Raw genomic sequence first — 21,204 nt, 5'->3', positions numbered from 1 at the left:
TTGAACGCACAGTCAATAGACGTTGACTTTAGTTTCATGAAAGCGTTTCTGACCACTCAAGGCGAGTGTTGAGTGAAATGAAAGCCTTTCAGGGTTAGTCACCGTGAAGGGTGGGGAATCTCACAGCTGGGTCAGCCTTTGTATTCCACTCGCCTATTGTTCTGAGCCACATTTCTTTCACCATGGATTCCTCCAACATGAGTGAAGCATTGGAATGACGTTTGGGAAGGTCCAGTCACATCTGTCTGTCACAGAGGAAGCATGGTGGCTGCCAACCCATTGTTTGGAAGAATCAAGGGAGTGGACCAAGGTCAGAGTGGAAGAGGCCAGTGTTGCTCTCCATGTGGGATGGGCTGGATGGACGGTGAGAGCTGACCTCACAGATGGGTTACTCCAGCGGGGGGGGGGGGGGGGGGGGGGGGAGTTTCCAAGGGCAGATGTAGCAAATTATCTCCAACTGGGTGACTTAAAACAACAGGAATGTATTCTCTCACAGTCCTGGAGGCCTCGAGTCTGAAATCCAGGCGTCGGCAGGCACATCTCCTTATGAAGACTCCAGGGAAGCCTTCCAGCTCTTCCAGCTTCTGGTGGCTCCTGGTGTTCCTTGGCTTGTGGCAGCATCACTCCCATCTCTGCCTCCATCTTCACACGGCCTCTCCTCTGCATCTCCGCCTCTTCTTATAAGAGCACTTGTTATTGGATGTATGGCCAACCCAGTTAATCCAGATTTCATCTTGAGATCCTTAACTTAATTACATCTGCAAAGACCCTTTTTCCAAATAAAGTCAGCTTCACAGAGACTGGGGCTCGGGGCTCAGGACTCAGACCTATTTTGGGGGGTGGAGGAGGGCGGCACAGTTTAACCACTACAAGTGGGGTCAACCCCAGCTGTTTTCTGAACGTCACAGTTTAACCACTACAAGTGGGGTCAACCCCAGCTGTTTTCTGAACGTGATGCTGATAAAATGATTTGTGGAGATCATTGAGAAATTCCCAATCAACATCAAGCATATTTCTTCCTTAAAAGGACAAAGTGTTGAATTTAATTTCATGTGCCTAGCAATTATGACTCATTTTTTCAGGAGTCTACTTCACATCTTTAAATGATTTTTCTTCTACATATTGGAGAATCTCTTCCAACAACTGATCTATCACTTTAAACTTAAAAACACACACAACTGACTTTTGAAATTTACTAAGTTGCATTTTATTAAAAACTAGAGGCCCAATGCACGAAATCGGTGCAAGAGTAGGCCTTCCTTCCCCCGACTGCCGGCACCGGCTTCCCTCTGGCACCCAGGACCCAGGATTCCCTCTGGCCGCCGGAAGGTCATCCAGAAGGATGTCTGGTCTAATTAGCATATTATGCTTTTATTATTATAGATAATGAGCTAGCTCAAAAAAATGCTTTCATGGGCGATAGATGAGACATTTCTATCATTTTGAAAATAAATAATGTATTTTATTCAAATGTTTTCATATTTTAAAAAAGTCAGATCAGGCGATCAACTGAAGGGAAACAAGTAGAGACAAAGGGTGATTGTGAAGTTATTGTCCATTTAAATAAATTAATTTGTCTTTCTGTGAGCATCATGCTTGTAAGAAAAATTGCAAGTAATTCCTAGTCAAGTCTTGATATTTAAACATATATATATATATATAAACTACACCTCATTTTACTTCTATTTTTCCTAGAGGACAAAATCCTGCTCTCTAGAAAAATGGAAGTTCTTTTATTATGACCCCATTTGTCACAGCATTATTTGGAATTCAGAAATTTAGAAATATCCTAAATATTTATCTGCAGAAAAAAGCCTAAGTAATGGGGTAGAATCGTGATTTAACTCTCTACACCAGTGATTTTCAAGCAGTGTGCTGCAAGAATTTTTAAAACATGCAATACCTGGCTATTTAGTCAGGGGCACTGACCTCTTTTCCCTCAGATCAGTGGTTCTCAACCTTCTGGCCCTTTAAATACAGTTCCTCATGTTGTGACCCAACCATAAAATTGTTTTCGTTGCTACTTCAAAAACTGTAATGTTGCTACTGTTATGAATCGTAATATAAATATCTGATATACAGGATGATCTTAGGTGACCCCTGTGAAAGGGTCGTTCGACCGCCAAAGGGGTCGCAACCCACAGGTTGAGAACCGCTGCCTTAGATTGTTAAATAATAAAATGACAATATTCCCTGGCTAGTGTTGCTAAATGGTTAAAGCGTTGGCCCAATCACCGAAGGGTGGAGGGTTTGATCCCTGGCCCCAGTTGGGGCGTCTATGGTAGGCAGCCAATTGAAGTGTCTCTCTCACATCGATGTTTCTCTCTCTCTCTCTCGCCCCTCCCTCCCTTTCACTGTCTCAAAAAGTCAATGGAAAAAAATATCCTCGGTAAGGATTAACAACAAAAATGACATTGCTTTTGTCAGATCAACAAAAAATTCTACTCTTTGGTGTGCCGCAGAATTTTAGTTTATGTGTGTCCTGAGATGAAAAGGGTTGAAAATCGCTGTGCGAGGCCTGCTGCACAGGCACCTGGCAGCTCCGTGCATCAGCGAGGACAACCCTCACAAAAATAATGGGACAAAGCAAGCTGGCGATACAAGTTGAAAACATATACAACGATGCTATAACTTGATTACGGCTACATACACATAAAATAAGAATGGCAGGGAAACATACGCGTTTCCGAATGAAATGCACCCTGCTCAGAGGAATGGCCCCCCTGGGAAAGGGAGTATGAAGGAACTGATGTCAGAAGGGACCATATGTGCAAGTTTTTTTAAAGAAAAAAACCAAATTATATAGAAAATGGGAGAAAATGGTAGGGTTTGCTTCAGCTCAGTGGTGGGTATATGGGGTTTGTTATTATTCTGTTTTTCTGTGTGTTTGAAAAATTTTATTAGAAAAACGTTCTTATTTTCCACTGGCTGAAGAGACTTGTCTTTTCGCTCCCGTTGAGCTGATAGGGAGGCAACTGATTTTAACAGATGACACGTGGACGGAACAAAGGCGAGGAGGGCCAGGGAGCGGGGCAAGCCACCTGCACCGGTGTTTCAGGCGTTCCGGGCGTTTCGTAATGCTGTACTTTCAGGCAACTGTTTGAACCTCAATTTCTTCCCTTGCAAAATGTGGATAATCTCTGTCTTGCCGACTTCACCGGGATGTGTGAGAGGAGATGAGCTATGATAACAGTAGGGACGTTGGGGTAATGGCTGCTAATGATGGAGCGGTTACTGTTTTCCGACAGCACTACACATCCATTATTTGCTTTACGGCCGATGACAGCACTATGATGTGCATATTGTTTTCTACATTCTTTCATGTACATCGTAAGCTCAGAAACAGATGGCTGCCCCATGCTCTTCCTTCCAGAACCAGGCTTTCCTAAGACGCAGCGTTAACCTCGGGCCTGTCCCAGGTGGCGCTAATGAAAGAGTGGATGGGGTTGTTCCCTGGACTCGCATCCCCCTGGCAGCTCTGATGGTTTCCAGTCCTGTCCTGCGGGGAGCGTGCCAGGGAACATAGTTGACACCCGACATGGCTGAGCCTGTTCCCTGTCAGTCTGTGGGACCAGGTGCATGTGGTTTGTGTTCTGCTGGGACAGTCATGCTTTCTGAACCGTCTCATGGAAGTTCTTAGGAAGAAACTACGGCCCAAAAAGCTCGCAGTTGACTCATCTGGGGATTACAGCTGTCAGGTAGCATAAGAGGACATGGGGCCTGGCCTTTTCTATGACACATCACTACTTATGGACTGTGCACTCAGGAGTCCTGATATCTGGCAAATTCAACAATCGGATTTAACATACTATTCGTTTTCTTGTTTTTTAAATATATTTTTATTGATTTCAGAGAGGAAGGAAGAGGGAGATAGATACATCAATGATGAGAATCACTGATTGGCTGCCTCTTGCACACCCCACACTGGGGATCGAGCCCACAATCCAGGCATGTGCCCTGACCAGGAATCGAACCGTGGCCTTCTGGTCCTTAGATTAACGTTCAACCACTGAGCCATGCCGGCTGGGCAACATACTGAATATTTGTTATGTGGAAAGCCTGATTCTCCCAGCTCTCCTGTTCCCAGCATCCAACTTGTATGAGAGCGGACAGGATTGGCAGGGAGTTGACCCAGGGCGTGGCACTGGAATTCTTCTGGAGCAGCGTAGGTGGTGGTGGGAGGAGCAGACGGGTGTGATGGATAGACACAGAGCCTGGCCACTGTAGTCTCCGGACCAGCAGAGCATTTGTAGCTGAGGACCAAGGGGCAGTGAGCTGTCCCAGGAACAGGAATCTGGAACATGCTCCCAGACCCACAGGCAGCTGGAACACCCTTAACCAGGGTATTACCTCCTGTTCTTGTGTAACCCAGCCCAGCACACCTGAGGGCAGGTTCCCAGGGCTAACGGGCAGGAGGAGGTGTAGCTAGCTGCTCCCTCACCTGACTCCTCTCTGGTGCAGAGAAAACAGGAGCCAGGCCAAACCTTCTAAAACCTGTTGGGATCAGAGCAGGCAAAAGAAGTCCCAGAGTGCCACTGGTCTTCTCATCCCATTTGTCTGCTTGGCCTTAACCTCTCTACTTTGGCAGATCCCTGGGCGAAAGGTGTAATTACATTTTTTCCCCATGGTTGTACTTCCTGTCGCCATTTATAATTCGCTCCCAACTGAGTCAAGAGACAGAGGTGACATAACTTACCAGCTTATCTGGAAATGTTTCTCAGTGTGGCCCGACTCAATCGAGATCTCCAATCAAAGCTCTGACTCAATGTTATACGCAATCATCTCTTTTATTTTAAACCTGTCCACACTGCATTGAGCATCAACACAGTTGTGACTTAGAAACCCACAGCCCGGTCCCAGCAGGTGATGGGTCCAGTGTACGACTTGGGGTGGACTGTTATTGTTCACAGTGAAAGAAAAAAGAAAGAAAGGATGAAATGGACATTATTCCCAACTCCGGTTTGGGAATCTGAGCGACGAAACAGGAGGGTTTTAAGCTCATGATGCTTTTCTTGACCCCTTTCTCTCAATCAAAGATGATGTTCAAACATGGAACCTGGGCTGGTAGACCAGCTGAACTTAGGCAACAGAAGGGCACACTGTTTAAAATAACGTCCACACATTACTGCAAACAAAAAAAAGGGGGGGGGGGGAGAACAGCTGCGCTTTCTGATAGTTTACTTTTTCCTGTTTGATGAGCTTGTGCAAGTTTACAGGATATCAGATCTGCACAAACACAGTCACGACAGAGCATCTGCTAAGTGTAAAGACTTTCTGTTTAGGAAAAAGCCTTCAGCTGACCCCTGGGAAACTGTACTGAACTGGGCGGTGCCCACACCAAGAATAGCAGCTTGGGCACCTTGATTCTGATTTTAACTACAACCCCACAGAAACGTGTGGGATCCCATGAAGACTGGGAGTATCGTCTGTTTTTAAATCCAGCTGCTTCTTAAAAATTAATATTTTATAAGATTATTTCCTCTAAGGCAGGAAGGGAAAGTTAGAAACCCGGCAGGTTCTGGCTCCCATGCCAGAGGCACACGGAGGGCTTCTTTCTGTTTGGGGACCACCAAGGTTCTTCGTGTCTGGGATAGGTGAGCCTCTGGCACCGCCGGGCTGCCAGCAGCCTCCTGAGCCACCATCAGGGCTGAGGTCTCCATAGTCTAGATCAGCGGTCGCCAACCTTTCGGACCTCATGGACCACCAGTGGTCCATGGACCACCGGTTGGCAACCACTGGTCTAGATCAAAACAGCCACCCTGAAGGGCCTGCATCATGGAAATGAGAAGGCCACCCCCTTAGCACTGGCTCCTCAGCATCTGAGGGAAGCAGAGGGTCAAGTAGGAGCAAACCTTTGAGTCATCAAGTCATCGCTGGAAACGAGGGGAAAGCAAGCTTGGAGGCTGCCCCGGAGCTTGTTAGCTTGTTGTGAGATTTACATATTGCTCCAGCTGAGATTCTTCCACTTGATTATTCACACCAGACCAGGCTTTAAAGATGGACCAAACTAGACCGGAATGTGTACATTTCAACAGATCAGAAATTGCAAAATGCTGATGCCATTTACTGACATAGCACTAGACCCAAGGACTCCACTGGTATAAATATTTCCAGATTCCTTTGCATTTTAACAATAACAGAGAACGGTTAGAACAAAGGCATGACTGCGGCATCTGCCCTCAATGGAATTACATTGTCTGTCTGAGTGACATATCAATCTATAGAGTGTGCTCCGTTTCCTATGCATTTTGTTTTCTAAGCCATCTTTTCCAAAACTTGTATGTTAAAAAAAAAAAAGTTTCTCAAAAGACAAAATATTTAGAGGAGCAAGTCTGTGGATGATCGTTCCTGCGGTTACTCTTGGCAGGCGGAGGGATCACCATGGATTCTGAGTGGGGGAGCCAGGCATTTCCATGGGTCATCTTCTCCCATGTGCTCAGGGACAGGGGAGGTCGGAAAGTCTTTTTTAAACATGTTGGCAGGAGGGCACAATTCTTCAGCTCTTTAGGGCCTGTGAAAACAAAGAGAGAGGTGATGGTCACTCCTTCTACTGGCACTGGGAACGGGAATCCCGGGGGTCATGTGCCTAATGTCCTCCTAAGTCTTCCATTCTGGAGCCTTGCGCTCTTCTTTCTCAACCATTCTTCCTCCACGCCTGGCTCCCACACAGCCAGGGCCCGATTCCTGGGCATCTCCAAATACATAAACTTGTGACTGTACTGTGAATCGTGTCTCTCAAACCCCCAGATCCATGGCATCTGTCCTCTTCCTGTCCCCCAGACTCCCCAGTCATATATCATCTTCCCAACAGAAATACAAAAAAAGATTTCCTCTGGCTATGAATTCTAATGTTCTGAATTCTTAGGGAATTTTAACAAAGAGGAAGAATCCCTTCTCATCAGTAGCCAATGCTAGGAGTACACTACCATGAGTGTGGGTATGTCCAGGGCAGGATGGAGGGTGGGAACCCATCCCAGCAGAATTCCTCATCACTAGGGAGCCCTGGCCCCACAGCAGATGGTCTTCTGGAAACCTCCCACCTCTGATGATTGGGAGCAGGGTGATGGGGTGTCAAGTTCAAACTTGGTTTGGGTTTTCTCTCAAGTCGTTAGTTGGAAAATTAAGACAAGAGGTCAAGTTTGGTCTGAGTTCAATGGAAGTCAACCATAGAGTCACCTCTGACTCTCTTTTCTTAGAAACACGTAAGGCCCATGCACACACTTGTTCTTCTGGGGAAACTTCAGATGCAGGGCTTCTGGAGGTCGGGGCTTTTGACCTTGACCTTCATTTCAAGGTTTCCAATAGCTCCAAGGTCAGAGCTCTAGAAGTGACTACCTTCACTTATCTATCACATGGGTGTAAGTTGTTTACTTACGAGTACCTTCCCGACATTTTTCGCACGACCACAATGATGATCCCAGCAATGAATCCAATGGCTAGTAAGACGCCAACTATGATTCCAATCAGGGTCCCAGTCGAAAAGCCATCTGAACGAGAGGGAAGAAACCATGAGCCCCGATAAACAATACGCCTGCCATACAATGTGTCATCCACAGCGCCACTGCCCTACTGTAGATCGAAATCATGTTCTATGGTGTTTCTCCTGTAACCAGTGGAAGCTGTTCTAGAAGAGGAGAAACCTGGGTTCTTCTAATCTCATCTAATGAGTGGAAAGATTTCTGGGTTTCAAGATTGATGAAGTATACCATTCATACAGCATGGATTCACAGTTAATCATTGGGTAGCGTCACTGTGATATGACACCATTCTCCACAAATGCCATTAAGTGAATAGACTCATTTGTGGTTTGATTATTTTCAAATACAGGCAATTCCCTTTTCTCTCTTAAAAGAAGTTTGAAACCTGTTTCTTGGAGGGTTCTCTATTCTGCACTTATTGACTCCAATCCAGAAAAGGATGTAATTCATCACAAATATTAGGTTCAAAGAAACCCCCACTTTTTAAAAAAAATCTGAAAAGAATATTTTGATACCAAAACCTAGCTTACCTTTTGCACCTGTTGTCTGTGTGTCTTCTGTAAAGAGAGATGTAATGATATAGAATTATTAGGATTTAATAACTGTAATTTAACAATTGGCAAAAGATAAGTTTACCCTAAGAGGAAGGGAGCAAAACACAAGAAAAGAAGATAATTTCTTAAATAAATTGGATCAGGGGATTTTTAAGCAAGCTTTGACATGATCCTTTCTTCAAAACTATTATTACTGAATATATGAACGTTTCTTCACACCTATGGGTCCAAAGTATTTTTTGTGTACATTACTTTTCTGCTATCAACTCAAGGCAACTGGCCCATGGAGGTTTTAAATAAATGATTAGGAAGTTTCAGAGCTTAGGGTAACAAAGAATCCAAGGCTATTGATTCTTGGTCCAATGTCAAGGTCAAGGAAAACTCACCCACTGGGATGAGGTCTGTTTTGAAGAATTTTCATTTTGAGAGCACTATGCTCTAGTTTTGGAAGGTGTGGCCAAGACTGAGATTTGTCTTTTGATATTAATTGCCTGCTTTTTTTTTTTAGTAGCAAAATTCACAGCTTACAGGGCAGTAGCAACATGCCCAGCTCAGTTTAATGAAAGAATACACACCTTGTATTCATGCCACTGTGATTTTAGGATTTCTTTTTTTTTAAAGCAACTTTTTAAAAAAATATATATTTTATTGATTTTTTTACAGAGAGGAAGGGAGAGGGATAGAGAGTTAGAAACATCGATGAGAGAGAAACATCGATCAGCTGCCTCCTGCACACTCCCCTCTGGGGATGTGCCCACAACCAAGGTACATGCCCTTGACCGGAATCGAACCTAGGACCCTTGAGTCCACAGGCCGACGCTCTATCCACTGAGCCAAACCGGTTACGGCTGTGATTTTAGGATTTCTACCTGCAGCCAAACCTAGTTCAATAGTTGCAATGTGAACATTTTCATTTACCTATCACATGGGCATCAGTTATTTATTTACAAATATCTTCCTGTATGTAAATAAGAAAATGGCGAGTTTTAGATAATTTCACATAATTCCTATTTAAAAGTAAAGGTGTTTTGTTCTCTCCCATCAACCTCTCTGTAGAGAGTCCTTAACTCCTCTGGGGGGTATTTGTTTATCTAGTTTGCAGATGGAGAAAAGTCAAGGTGCCTTGATTTCATGATACAATAGAGGGAAATGAACCAATCAGGCTCTTCCCTACAACCTTCGCTCACAACTTGCAAAATGCAGACACCCAATAACGTTCTTAATGAAAGATGAAACCCGCCGTCCATCATCTACAAAATGCTTGCTTTTCCTAATGGTTGGGTTTGAAAGAAGCCATCCCTTTGAACCACGGCTGTCTCCAGAAAGACACCTTTTCAAGGGGGCCCCAGGGTAGGTAGGGGTCTCCCTGCATGAGCTGAACCTACGGCTCGGGAGCACTCACACGGAGCTCAAGTGTATGGTGCTATCCCACCATAAAAGTGCTTGGGAGGCTGCTGGACCTGAGTCCTGCCCAGAACAACAGCATCGTCAAATCAACTCCCCAAATGTCCTTCATCCCCGGCTGCCAAATACCAGCAGAAACAGGTCTAATTGTTTGCTTATCATGTCTTAACATGGTGGCTGCCAATTCCACCAACCTCAGAACACGCCATCATCACCATCAATGACACCATGAGTTAGGAAATACCAAAAATGAAGTTTATGGAAGATTCCTTACTAAATTAGAACGTATTAGTCCTGTCCTCCCTAGCTCCCTTGCAATGACATGGCTGTGGTCATAAAATGTGTCATAAATGTGAACATCATCATACTAGGGCGTTTCATAGGAAAGACATCTGCTGCCCTAATGAAACGGCCTCTTAAGAAACCCAAATGCTTAAAATTACATTTGAACTCATGTAAAAATTTCCTGGGACACTGATATATGAAGTGGGAATGTACTGTTAGTCACAGGTTTTGTGACGGGTGGGGCAGGGGACACCACAGAAGAGTAACCAGGAGTGTTTTCCAGGCAATTGAGAATTTTTTTTTTAAGGATTAGAGCGGTATCCTGTCATGACAGAAAGAATACTCAACTTGGAAGGCTCCATTTTCTGCTGCCCATTAGCTGTTAACAATTTATTTTATTGTTTGTGTGTGTGTGTGTGTTTTTTGTGTGTGTGTGTTTTGTAAATCCTCACCCAAGGATATTTTTCCATTGATGTTTAAAGAAAGTGGAAAGGAGGAGGAGAGACAAAGAGAGAGAGAAAGAGAGAAACATAGATCTCAGAGAGACACATTGATTAGTTGCCTCCCACGCACACTCCAACCAAAGCTGGGATTGAGCCTGCAACCAAGGTACATGCCCTTGACCAGAACTGAACCAGGGATGCTTCATTCAGTACATGGCCGATGCTCTATCCACTGAGCCAAACTGGGTAAGCTGTTAACCAGGTAATGCTCCATTTCTTTAGCATCTTGGGGTGACCTTTAAGCTTTATTTTCAAAGCACTTTTAGGAAGTTTTTTTTTCTATGTGGTAAAACATACGTAACACAAAATTTACCCTCTTCATCATTTTTGTGTACAATTCAATGGTAGAAATACATTCATATTGTTGTGCCATCATCACCAACCTCCATCTCCAGAACTCATCTCACAACACTAACCTTATACACTCATTAGACAATAACTCCCTCCTCACTCCTCCCCAACCCCAGACGAACATCCTTCTACTTTCTGTCCCTATAATTCTGACTACTTTGTGTAGTGTACCACATCTGAGTGGGATCGTACAGCATCTGCCTTTTGGTGACTAGCTTATTCTAATTAGCATAATGTCTCAAGGTTTACCCATTTGTATTATGTGTCAATTTCATTCCTTTTACAGGCTGAATAATATTCCATTGTATGTATTCAAGGTGCCTTGATTTTGTTTATCCATTCATCCGTCAATAAATTCCACATTTCAGCTACAGTAAATAATCTGGCTATGAACGTAGGTATACAAATATAAAGCTTTTTTTTTTAAAAAAAGTCCTCACCTGAGGACATGTTTCTATAGAGGAAGGACAGAAGGGGGAGACTGAGAGGAGAGAGAGAGAAACATCAATTGGCTGCCTCCTGTAAAGCCCCAACTGGGGATCGAACCTGACACCTGGATAAATGCCCTGATCGGGAATTGAACCGCCATCTTTCAGTGTATGAGACAATGCTCCAACTAACTGAGCCACACCAGCCAGGGCTAAAGCATTTTTTAAAAATCCTCAGAAGTGCTATAGATTTTGTAAAACCAGATTGGCTTTGGGTCTGGAAATGTATATTGGCACTAAAGAATAACTTCTTAGGAGTTCAGATGTACATTTAGTTTGAGGAACCACTGTACTAGGCAAAGCCTTTGTGTTTACTTTCATTTAAAGATGGAAATGCCTATCACTTGTTCTCAAGGCAGAGAACTCTGTTCAGCAGCCCAATTTTATCTAGATAAAATGATTTATACAAAATAGCTCAAGTTAGTAATCACTCATTGCACTTATTGGAGGGTTAGTTCCTTTTCTCGTTCACCCCTATATACTACAAAATTAATTTCTTTTTTTAAAAAAGCTCTAGAAATAGGAAGCTATCTCTTTCTATTGCTGAGTTGTAATGGCAATGATCTGTCCTTGTTTTTATCAGTGATGGTCCAAACCTCATAATCATGGCAAAGACCCAACGTCCTCCTCTCTACTTTCTCTCCAAGATGTTCCACTTATAAAGCTGCAGGTGTCAACCGGGGATCACAAGTACAACCCCAAATCCTGATAAGAAAAGATTCTTGCTCCGTGGATACAGACATGAACTCCATATAAGATGGCAAACAGTACTGTAGAGCCCATTGAGATTCACATAGGTTGGCTGAGTTTTATGCTTTTAGGCGAACACACAAAGTTCTTAGTGTAGCATTCTACCCACTTAAGGTCAGCAACACGACACCAGTAGCTACTCATCTTGCCCTGGTGGGGGTATTATCACTCGTTCTCAAGGCAGAGAACTCTGTTCAGCAGCCCAATAAATCAAATTGGATTTAGCAACCTAATACATCGAGTTCTGAAACTCCCACATAAAGCTTGCTTTGGAATTCACTCTTGCGTTCCAAAAATATGCCCTGCTGATTATTACACTTGGTCATGGTTTCTGGAGGGTAATGATTATGCAAAACAAGATCAATCCGTGTTGGGGTGACCGGTTTTCTTACCCCTGGAGTGACTAGTGGCCCCGCTCAAGGCTGTGGTGCTCTGGGTTTCTTCTTGGGCGTGGCCTGTGCTCTCTGTAGTTGGCAGATCCTCTATAGGAGTGTCTGTGCGCTTTGTATTTGTGGGCACCTATTGGAGATGTAAATGAAGCAAAAACAGAAATATAACATCATGTTTTAAAATAAATACGCGGCCTTACAACAGAAAAGAATATACAATGGTGGCATAAATATATAAAATATATGATGACATAAATTTAAAGTGGAAACCAGAAAACAAACAAACAGAATAACAGGAACATGAATAAAACCATGCCTCCAGAAATGAATACCAAGTGTTTACTTCCGTGAGTCTTAGTTCTTGCTGACTTCCTAGGGTCTTAATTCTTCAAAAAATATCAGCTCACTAAGCTTTAATTCTTTCTCTCCCTTGAATTTGAATGGCATTTCCTCCCTTCAACATTTTTGGGGGCATATATTATGTTGTATCATATTTTAATGCCCTCCCTCTCCCAATCAGAGTAATAGCTAACCTTTATTAAAACTTACTATGTGCCAGCCCCTTTAAATACCTCATTTACTACACACACACACACACACACACACACACACACACGCGCGTGCGCGCACAAAACCCCTATGAAGTAGATCCTATTATTAGTCCTATGGTATGAACAAGGCTTAGAGAGATTCGAAAATATGCCCAAACTCACATAGCCAACAAGTGGCAGAACAAGACTTGGAAGTGGTTCTGTTGACTCCAAAGTTTAGCCCAATGTAACATTCACACATATGCTAATGAACACAAGCAACAAAAGCAAAAATAGATAAATGGGACCTCATCCAACTTAAAAACTTTGTGCACCCAAGGACAGAATCAACAAAGTGAAAAGGCAACCTAGGAAATAGGAGACAATATCTGCAATTCATATACCTGGTAAGGGTATCAAGAAATCCTACAACTCAACCATAAGAAATCAAATAACCTGAGGACTTTAATAAAATAGCCAACAAGCATATAAAAAGGTTCTGAATCTCAGAGAAGTGCAAATCAATACCTCAATGAGATTACCACCTCACACCTGTTAGCATGGCTACTATCAAAAGAACAGAAAACACTGTGTTGGCAAGGTTGTGGAGAAATCGGAACCATTGTGCACTGTTGTTATTACTGGAAGTGGTGCAACCACTAGGGAAACAGGATAGAGGTTCCTCAGAAAAACTAGGAATATAATGACCATGTGATCCAAAAATCCCACTTCTGAGTATGCGTAGACCCAAAAGAACTGAAAGTGAGGTCTTGAGATATTTGTACACCATGTTCAAAGCAGCACTATTCATAATAGCCAAAAGCAACCCAAAAGTCCATCTATGCTGGATGAATAATAAAAATGCCGTATATCCATTTAATGGAATATTATTCAGTCTTTAAAAGGAAGGAAATTTGGACACATGCTACAACATGGATGAGCCTTGAGGACATTAAGCCAAGTGAAATAAGCCAGTCAGTCACTAAATGATAAATATGGTGTGATTCCACTGATATGAGGCACTTAGAGTAGTCAGAATAGAGATAAAAAGTAGAATGGTGGTCACCAGAGATTGGAGGGAAGAGGAAAAGGTGAGTTGAATGGGTACAGTTTCAGATTTGCAAGAGGAAGACAGTCTGGAGATCTGTTTCACAAGATGAATATACTTAATACTACTGAATTATGGGTACACTTAAAAATGGTTCATTTGGCCCCGGCCAGGTGACTCCAATGTTTGGAGCATTGTCCCATACGCCAAAAGGTTGTAGGTTTAATTCCCGGATAGGGCATATACCTAGGTTGTGAGTTTGATCCCAGGTTGGGTGCATACAGGAGGCAACTGATTGGTGTTTCTCACATCAATGTTTCTCTCTTTCTCTGTCTCTCTGTCTCTCGCCTCCTTCATCTCTCTCTAAAATCAATAAACATATCCTCAGGTGAAGATTTTTTTTAAATGGCTCACATGGTAAATTTTATGTTATGTGTTCTTTAACACAATAAAAATATGCTAAAGAGTATCTACCATGTGCCTCGCATGGTTCTCAATCCTGGGGGTATTCTTAAACAGGGGCAGGCACACTTTTCTGTAGAAGGCCAAATGGCAAATATTTTCTCTGTTGTAACCAACTACTCAACTCTGCTCTTAGGGTATGAAAGCAGCCTGAGATCATTTTCAACTGAATAGGCACTGCTGTGTTCCAGTAAAACTTTATTGACAAGAACAGGGTGTGGGCCCAATCTGGTGAGTAGTTTGCTGTCCTCTGGCCAAGAGCGTCACTCCTGGGGGGTGGGGATGGGATTCCTTTAGGCCTCTTTGAGATCATGAGTGAACTTAAGAATCACGAGAAAAAAAATCAACCACGGACTGACCTGGGGAGTATTCAAAGCAGAGAAAACAGAAACCTAAGTTGGAATAAGTCCAAAGGTCAGAAGGTCCCACATGGCTGAAATAGAGGACTCGAGAGGGACAGTGGTGCAAGGATGTCACAGAGGTGGGCAAGAGCCTCTGTCCCATGTCACTACAGTCAAAGCCCCTCAAGGGTGGAAGGTGTGGCCTATATCCCTCCTCGATGCCTCCCAGAGCCTGGCATCTGATCTTACCCATAGCAGGGGATTAAGATATGTATGACCTGATTAAATGTCATTAGGGTGGGAATGTTGTCAGTTGGGACTCCACATAGTACACCAGTATGGTCTGGGGGTGGCCTCTAGTCGGTGCTTAATACCAGTCACAGGATGACAGGAAGTTGTGAATACATATCTAGAAACTTTTATAGCAATCCAAGATGTGTCTTGTATTGACACATAGGCTATGGTAGACTGGACATCTATAAACCTACCTCTTTTTTTTTTTTTTTAATGTATTTTATTGATTTTTCACAGAGAGGAAGGGAGAGAGACAGAAAGTTAGAAACATCGATGAGAGAGAAACATCGATCAGCCGCCTCCTGCACATCCCCTACTGGGGATGTGCCCGCAACCCAGGTACATGCCCTTGACCGGAATCGAACCTGGGACCTTTCAGTCCGCAGGCCGACGCTCTATCCACTGAGCCAAACCAGTTTCGGCAATATATACCTACCTCTTTACCAGTTTGAGAAGCCCTGATGTAGACACTTGAAGCACCTGTGACCAGCACACCAGTTACCTGCCAGCTGGACGAAACTGGGAAGTCCTTTTGTTGCAAGCCATGTAACAACTCCTTTGTATGGTCCCACTGATTATATATATACACATATAAATATATTTATGCATATATGTCCTTGCATGTGATTGCATGCTTACAAACCAAATTCCTCTCTTCCTCGGACACTCACCTGACTGGTGAAGCCAGCAGGCTTATGGGGCTGTTCACCGGCACCTGGGATCATCGCATTATCATCCACACCTGAGGTCACCATGCTACTTTCCATACTTGCGGTGGTAGCGTCATCTTCTGGCAGGACTGTGGTGGCTAAAAAAGAAAGGCCGAGTCAGGGCACACGGTGGATGTAGTGTGTGGGCAGACCTAACGGGCTGGCTACAACGAGATTATCTTTCCCATTTCTTTTTGGGATTTGTTGTTACATTTCCTGCTTGGCACAAACCATTCTCCTTGCTGCACCTCTGGCACATGTGATGGCCTGGTTGTCACCATTGCCCAGGAAAGGAGGGTGGAAAGAGAAAAAGCTGAAGCAGCCAGCCCCTCCTTGATATCCCCCTGGGGCAGGCTGTACACCTTTCCTTTTCAGGTACTATTTCAAATGCTGAAGGAGTGTATTCAGGTTACTAGAATATCATGTAGACCTGGAAAAATTCTAAATTATAGGCACCTCGGGAGAGTTCCAAAACCACTTTGTAGGCTCTACCTCCAACCTCCTGAATCAGAAACGTCCAAAAAGCAGGGTCTCCATCTTTCCAAAGTCAAGCTTGCTCTCCGCTTAACTTGGAGACTGCTGCCTACCTGAATGGTTAGCCTTGGCTTTGACCACTGACCTCAGAGATTACATAGAGTTCAACCTCCTATCTTCCAGTTGGGATAATGTCTGCAGGGGAAGGTCAGCAATATACTTAAGGATGCCAGTGAGAAATAAGGAAACTCTCCATGCACCAAGAGCTATGCTACTGAGAGACCTCCCTGGCCCCGGACTTGGCTCTCCGGCATTAACACTGCGTGAATGACCCCATTGTGCCAAAGAAAAGGTTTCTGGAGGAGCAGGGGATAGCAAATTTTAAAACCGGGCAAAAAACAGATAACAACGGTGGCCTCTTCTTCAACCTGTATTCCAATGATCTGAGCTAATCATGACCAAGCCGGAGCACCATCTCAACTCACCAGATAACCCTTTCGCTGGTTAAAAATCTGACTCATTGGCCACAGGCTCCGTCCGCAGACGCAGAGGGGCTCTGGAAATCCCATGAGTCAGTACAGTTGCAAAATAAGGGAGCACACACATCCCAGCAGCAGAGGGAGGGGTGCTTGGGGACTGCTTCGAGGGTGTAATTAAAGAGCGGATGTTCGTAACCAGGCCGTGCTCAAGTCAGCCAGCAGCCCGCCCTCGCTTTAAGATGCCTATTCCTCCCGCTGCTTCTTGCCGGCCCAGCCACAGGCGCTGCGAATAAATATTTGATCACAGCGTCTTTGCTGATGCAGAGGGAGAAAGCCTCCAGAGTAAATTCGTTTGCTCTCTCTGCAACGAGTCCTACTCCAGGGCTGCCGATCGATCTCTTTGGATGAACCTACTAGGATGCATTTTTCATCTGGGTGGCAAAAGCCCTTCACCAGTTAGCAATAACTGAATAGTAGCTCAGCGCAGGCAAATGGTTGGTCTTCCCTCTGAGCCATTTGCTGGGGTGGGGGAGAGGTGGGGCAGTGATTGGCCCCCAGAGATTTAGGCCTGTGCTGTAGGCAGATGTTGAAGATATGAATGGATTCTCGGGGGCGAAATATCCCTTTGCCTGGCAAGTAGTCCTTATTAAAAACAAACAAACAAACAAACAAAACACACGCGCGCACACATGCACGCACAAAACTAAATATGCTATCTCCTTTTCTTCCTCTCCTGCTTTGAGCTCAACTAACAAGTCATCAATGTAAAAAATGTTGTCCGGTGCTGCTCAGCAAAACCACGTACTACGGGGCATCCTCTAACTTTAAAAAACAAACCACCCTTGCTTTAAAAGAAAAACAACAACAAAACAAAAACAAGTTCTGAATGAAGTTGGTCTGAATTCTTTCGTAGAAAGTTCAGTTCATTGAAAGCGGAACGATAAAAATTCCTCCTGGTTCTTTCCTACGCTTGGCCCGCAGAGCCCGGCGCTAAAACCGCTCTGAATAGACAAAGGGCGTTTCTATGAATGACACTCGTGATTAAGATGCATGTTCTTCTGGTCTCACGGCCCTGGCATTCTCTTGGCTCCATGGGAAAGTTGCTTTAACAAGAGATCCTCAGCTGTCTCTCTCCTTAGGTTGGCTAAAGGCTTTCCTGGGTGACACGGTCCCCCAGCCAGCGTTTGCCGTCCTTTTCCCTGGAATGTTGAAATTCAAACCACGTGTGGATGCCTGGGACCTCCAATCCTTCCTCCTTCCTGAGACAATGTGCACGCAGGCAACACACACATACACACACACACACACACACACACACACACACACACACACACACAGCTGTTTACATAGGTGCGGTGAGGAGACTGCAATAACAGGGCCGGCCAGGAGCAATGTGCCCTCATGCTCACATGAACGAACGCTTTCCTGTCACACCCAGCCTCTCCCAGACATGGCACAGAACCAATGGAAGTTTCCAAATGTGGTGGCAACCCATCCATTTACTTTGGAATATTTTTGTGTGTGATGTTCTTTAAGAAGCTAGGCCAACGTTTATACTGCCTATGAGAAGTTGGTGTGGATAAATCAATTTCACCTTATGGTTCTTAAATTGGAGAACAAATAAGAACTAAAGAGATGCTTAATGGTAGGAAAGTGCTAATTATGAATCGTTATAATCTTGGCATTAAATCAATGATTCTAGTTTACATATATGTATGGGATGGCATTTCTTTTAAAATATCTCAGAATTTAAATGCAATGATAAATCACATTGTCATTGTCACGGTTTGCAGTATCCTAAGTGCTTGATAAAAATCTTTGAATAAATGCTTTTAAGCCTCTGGTTTTACTGACATTTCTTTGATTAGCAGTGGTGAGCTGTTTCATCTGTTGGCCATCAGAAAATATCTTTGTAACCATTTTTCTCTTATGGTATTCATGGTTTTTTATAGTTTTGTAGATGTTTAGATATTTTTTTTATAACCTTAAGAATATATTCCCTGGAATAAATGCTGCAAACATTTTACTCTTTTGTAACTGGTGAGTTTTGTTGCTAATCAAATGTATTAAGCTTGTTTTGTCTCCCTGATGTCACAATTATCAACCCTACCTTATAAATATTCACCTATATTTCCCTTATGGTTTAGCTCTTCCTTTTTTTGTTGTTTGAAGTATTACATATATCTCCTTTTTCCCTGATTGACCACCCCCTCACCCCGGCCACTCTCACCCCTCAGGACAAGCCCCCACTAACCCAGGATTCATGTCCATTGGTTACGCTAATATGCATGCATACAAGTCCTTTGGTTGATTCTCCCCCCCACCCCCCACCCCCCAGCCTTCTCTCTGAGGTTGGACGGTCTGTTCAGTGTTTCTTTGTCTCTGGATCTATTTTTGTTCATCAGTTTATGTTGTTCATTATATCCCACATATGAGTGAGATTATGTGATATTTATCTTTCTCTGACTGCCTTATTTCACTTAGCATAATGCTGTCCAGGTCCATCCATGCTGTTGCAAATGGTAAAAGTTCCTTCTTTTTTATAGCAGTACTAGAAGCCCATTGCACGAAGATTTGCGCAACAGGCCTTCCTTCCTCTGGCTGCTGGCACTGGTTTTCCTCCGGCACCCGGGACCCTGGCCTTTGGTCCAGCTGCAGCTGCAGCCGCAATGGAGAAGCCAAGCCTCTTCAGTATTCAGTCTTCAGTCTGGCTGGAGCCTTCAGTCTTTGCTCCATGCCTGCGTATGCAAATTAACCACCATCTTTGTTGGGTTAATTTGCATAGTCACTCTGATTGGCTGGTGGGCATAGTGGAGTGACACCAATTTGCATGTTTCTCTTTTATCAGTATAGATAGTATTCCATTGTGTAGATGTACCACAGCTTTTTAATCCACTCATCTGTGGTGGGGGCTGTTTCCAAATCTTAGCTATTATAAATTGTGCTGCTATGAACATAGGGGTGCATATGTCCTTTCTCATTGGTGTTTCTGGTTTCTTGGGATATATTCCCAGAATTGGGATTACTGGGTCAAATGGGAGTTCCATTTTTAATTTTTTGAGGAAACCCCATACTGTTTTCCACAGTGGCTGCACCAGTCTGCATCCCCACCAGCAGTGCATGAGGGTTCCTTTTACTCCACATCCTCTCCAGCACTTGTCATTTGTTGATGATAGCCATTCAGACAGGTGTGAGATGGTACCTCATTGTCATTTTGATTTGCATCTCTCAGATGATTAGTGACTTTGAGCATGTTTTCATATGTCTCTCAGCCTTCTGTATGTCCTCTTCCAAAAAGTGTCTATTTTGGTCCTTTGTCCATTTTTGATTAGATTGTTTATCTTCCTTTTGTTAAGTTGTATGAATTCCCTGTGAATGTTGGAGATTAAACCCTTATCTGAGATAGCATTGGCAAATATGTTTTCCCATGCATGGGCTTTCTTCTTGTTTTGTTGATGGTTTTCTGTTTTTTTTGTTTTTTGGGTTTTCTTGCTGTGCAGAAGCTTTTTATTTTGATGTAGTCCCATTTGTTTATTTTCTCCTTAGTTTCCATTGTCCTGGGAGCTGTATTGATAAAGGTATTGCTACGACATAGGTCTGATATTTTATTGCCTATGGATTTTTCTGGTCTCCTGCCTTACATTTAAGTCCTTTATCCATTTTGAGTTTATTTTTGTGTATGGTGTAAGTTGGTGGTCTAGTTTCATTTTTTTGCATGTATCTGTCCAATTTTCCCAGCACCATTTATGGAAGAGACTGTCTTGACTCCATTGTATGCTCTTGCCTCCTTTGTCAAATATTAATTGAACATAATGGCTTGGGTCAATTTCTGGGTTCTCTGTTCTGTTCCATTCATCTATATGTCTGTTCTTGTGCCAGTACCAGGCAGTTTTGAGAACAGTGGCTTTGTAATATAGCTTGATATCTGGTATTGTGATCCCTCCAACTTTGTTCTTTCTCAGGATTGCTGTGGCTATTTGGGGACTTTTTTTTATTCCATATGAATTTTTGGAGAGTTTGTTCTAGATCTGTGACATACGCCATTGGTATTTTAATAGGGATTGCACTGAATCTATGAATTGCTTTGGGTAGTATGGACATTTTAATGATGTTGATTCTACCAATCCATGAACACAGTATATTCTTCCACTTGTTTATATCTTCCTCTAATCTCTTTTTTCAATGACCTATAGTTTTCTGAGTACAGGTCTTTTACCTCCTTCATTAAGTTTATTCCTTGGTATCTTAATTTTTTTGTTGCAATGGTAAATGGGGTGTGTTTTTGTGTGTGTTTTTTTAGTTTCTCTTTCTGTGAATTCATTATTGGGGAGGGCCCATCCTGGGAACTCTGCAAGGAAGGGGTTTTGATTTCATCTGGAGTCATTTGAGTTCTTTTGGAAATGGCATAACCTGAGTCCAGAGGCCACTCTGGGAGCTGTGTGAACAGGAGTGTGTGTTTCGGGGATGATGCTGGGGTCAGACCAGAACAGGGGGTCGCTTAGGCTATTTCTGTCATTCAGGCAGGAGTGGGTGGTGCTCGCACCAGGGCAGTGGTGAAGGAAAGGGAAGAACTGGACAGGCAATGGTTGGGAAGTGTCTGCAGTATTACCCACCAATAATGAGAAATCGATACAAAACCTCAGAGCCAAGAACTCGTTTTCCCA

General features: G+C 43.5%; 1 protein-coding gene across 2 annotated transcripts in view; it reads right to left on the bottom strand.

The window, feature by feature from the left end:
- Positions 1-4,768: 4,768 nt before the first annotated feature.
- Positions 4,769-21,204, bottom strand: part of PDPN (podoplanin) — a 30,721-nt gene continuing 14,285 nt past the window's right edge. The window contains exons 2-6 of one of the 2 annotated variants that reach the window (XM_036351584.1): positions 15,549-15,685; positions 12,206-12,332; positions 8,009-8,035; positions 7,382-7,487; positions 4,769-6,511 (exon numbers count right to left, since the gene is read on the bottom strand). In XM_036351584.1, coding sequence (XP_036207477.1) covers positions 6,505-6,511; positions 7,382-7,487; positions 8,009-8,035; positions 12,206-12,332; positions 15,549-15,685 — 404 coding nt within the window. In that variant the 3' untranslated portion in view covers positions 4,769-6,504. Of the gene's footprint in view, positions 6,512-7,375; positions 7,488-8,008; positions 8,036-12,205; positions 12,333-15,548; positions 15,686-21,204 lie in introns of both variants that reach the window. The other variant, XM_036351583.1, reaches the window with a different exon arrangement.

This window comes from Myotis myotis, unplaced genomic scaffold (genome assembly GCF_014108235.1).
Source record: "Myotis myotis isolate mMyoMyo1 unplaced genomic scaffold, mMyoMyo1.p scaffold_m19_p_2, whole genome shotgun sequence".
Taxonomy (NCBI): Eukaryota; Metazoa; Chordata; class Mammalia; order Chiroptera; family Vespertilionidae; genus Myotis; species Myotis myotis.
The sequence above is the reverse complement of the archived record's forward strand: the minus strand, read 5'-3'. Positions and strand labels throughout refer to the sequence as shown.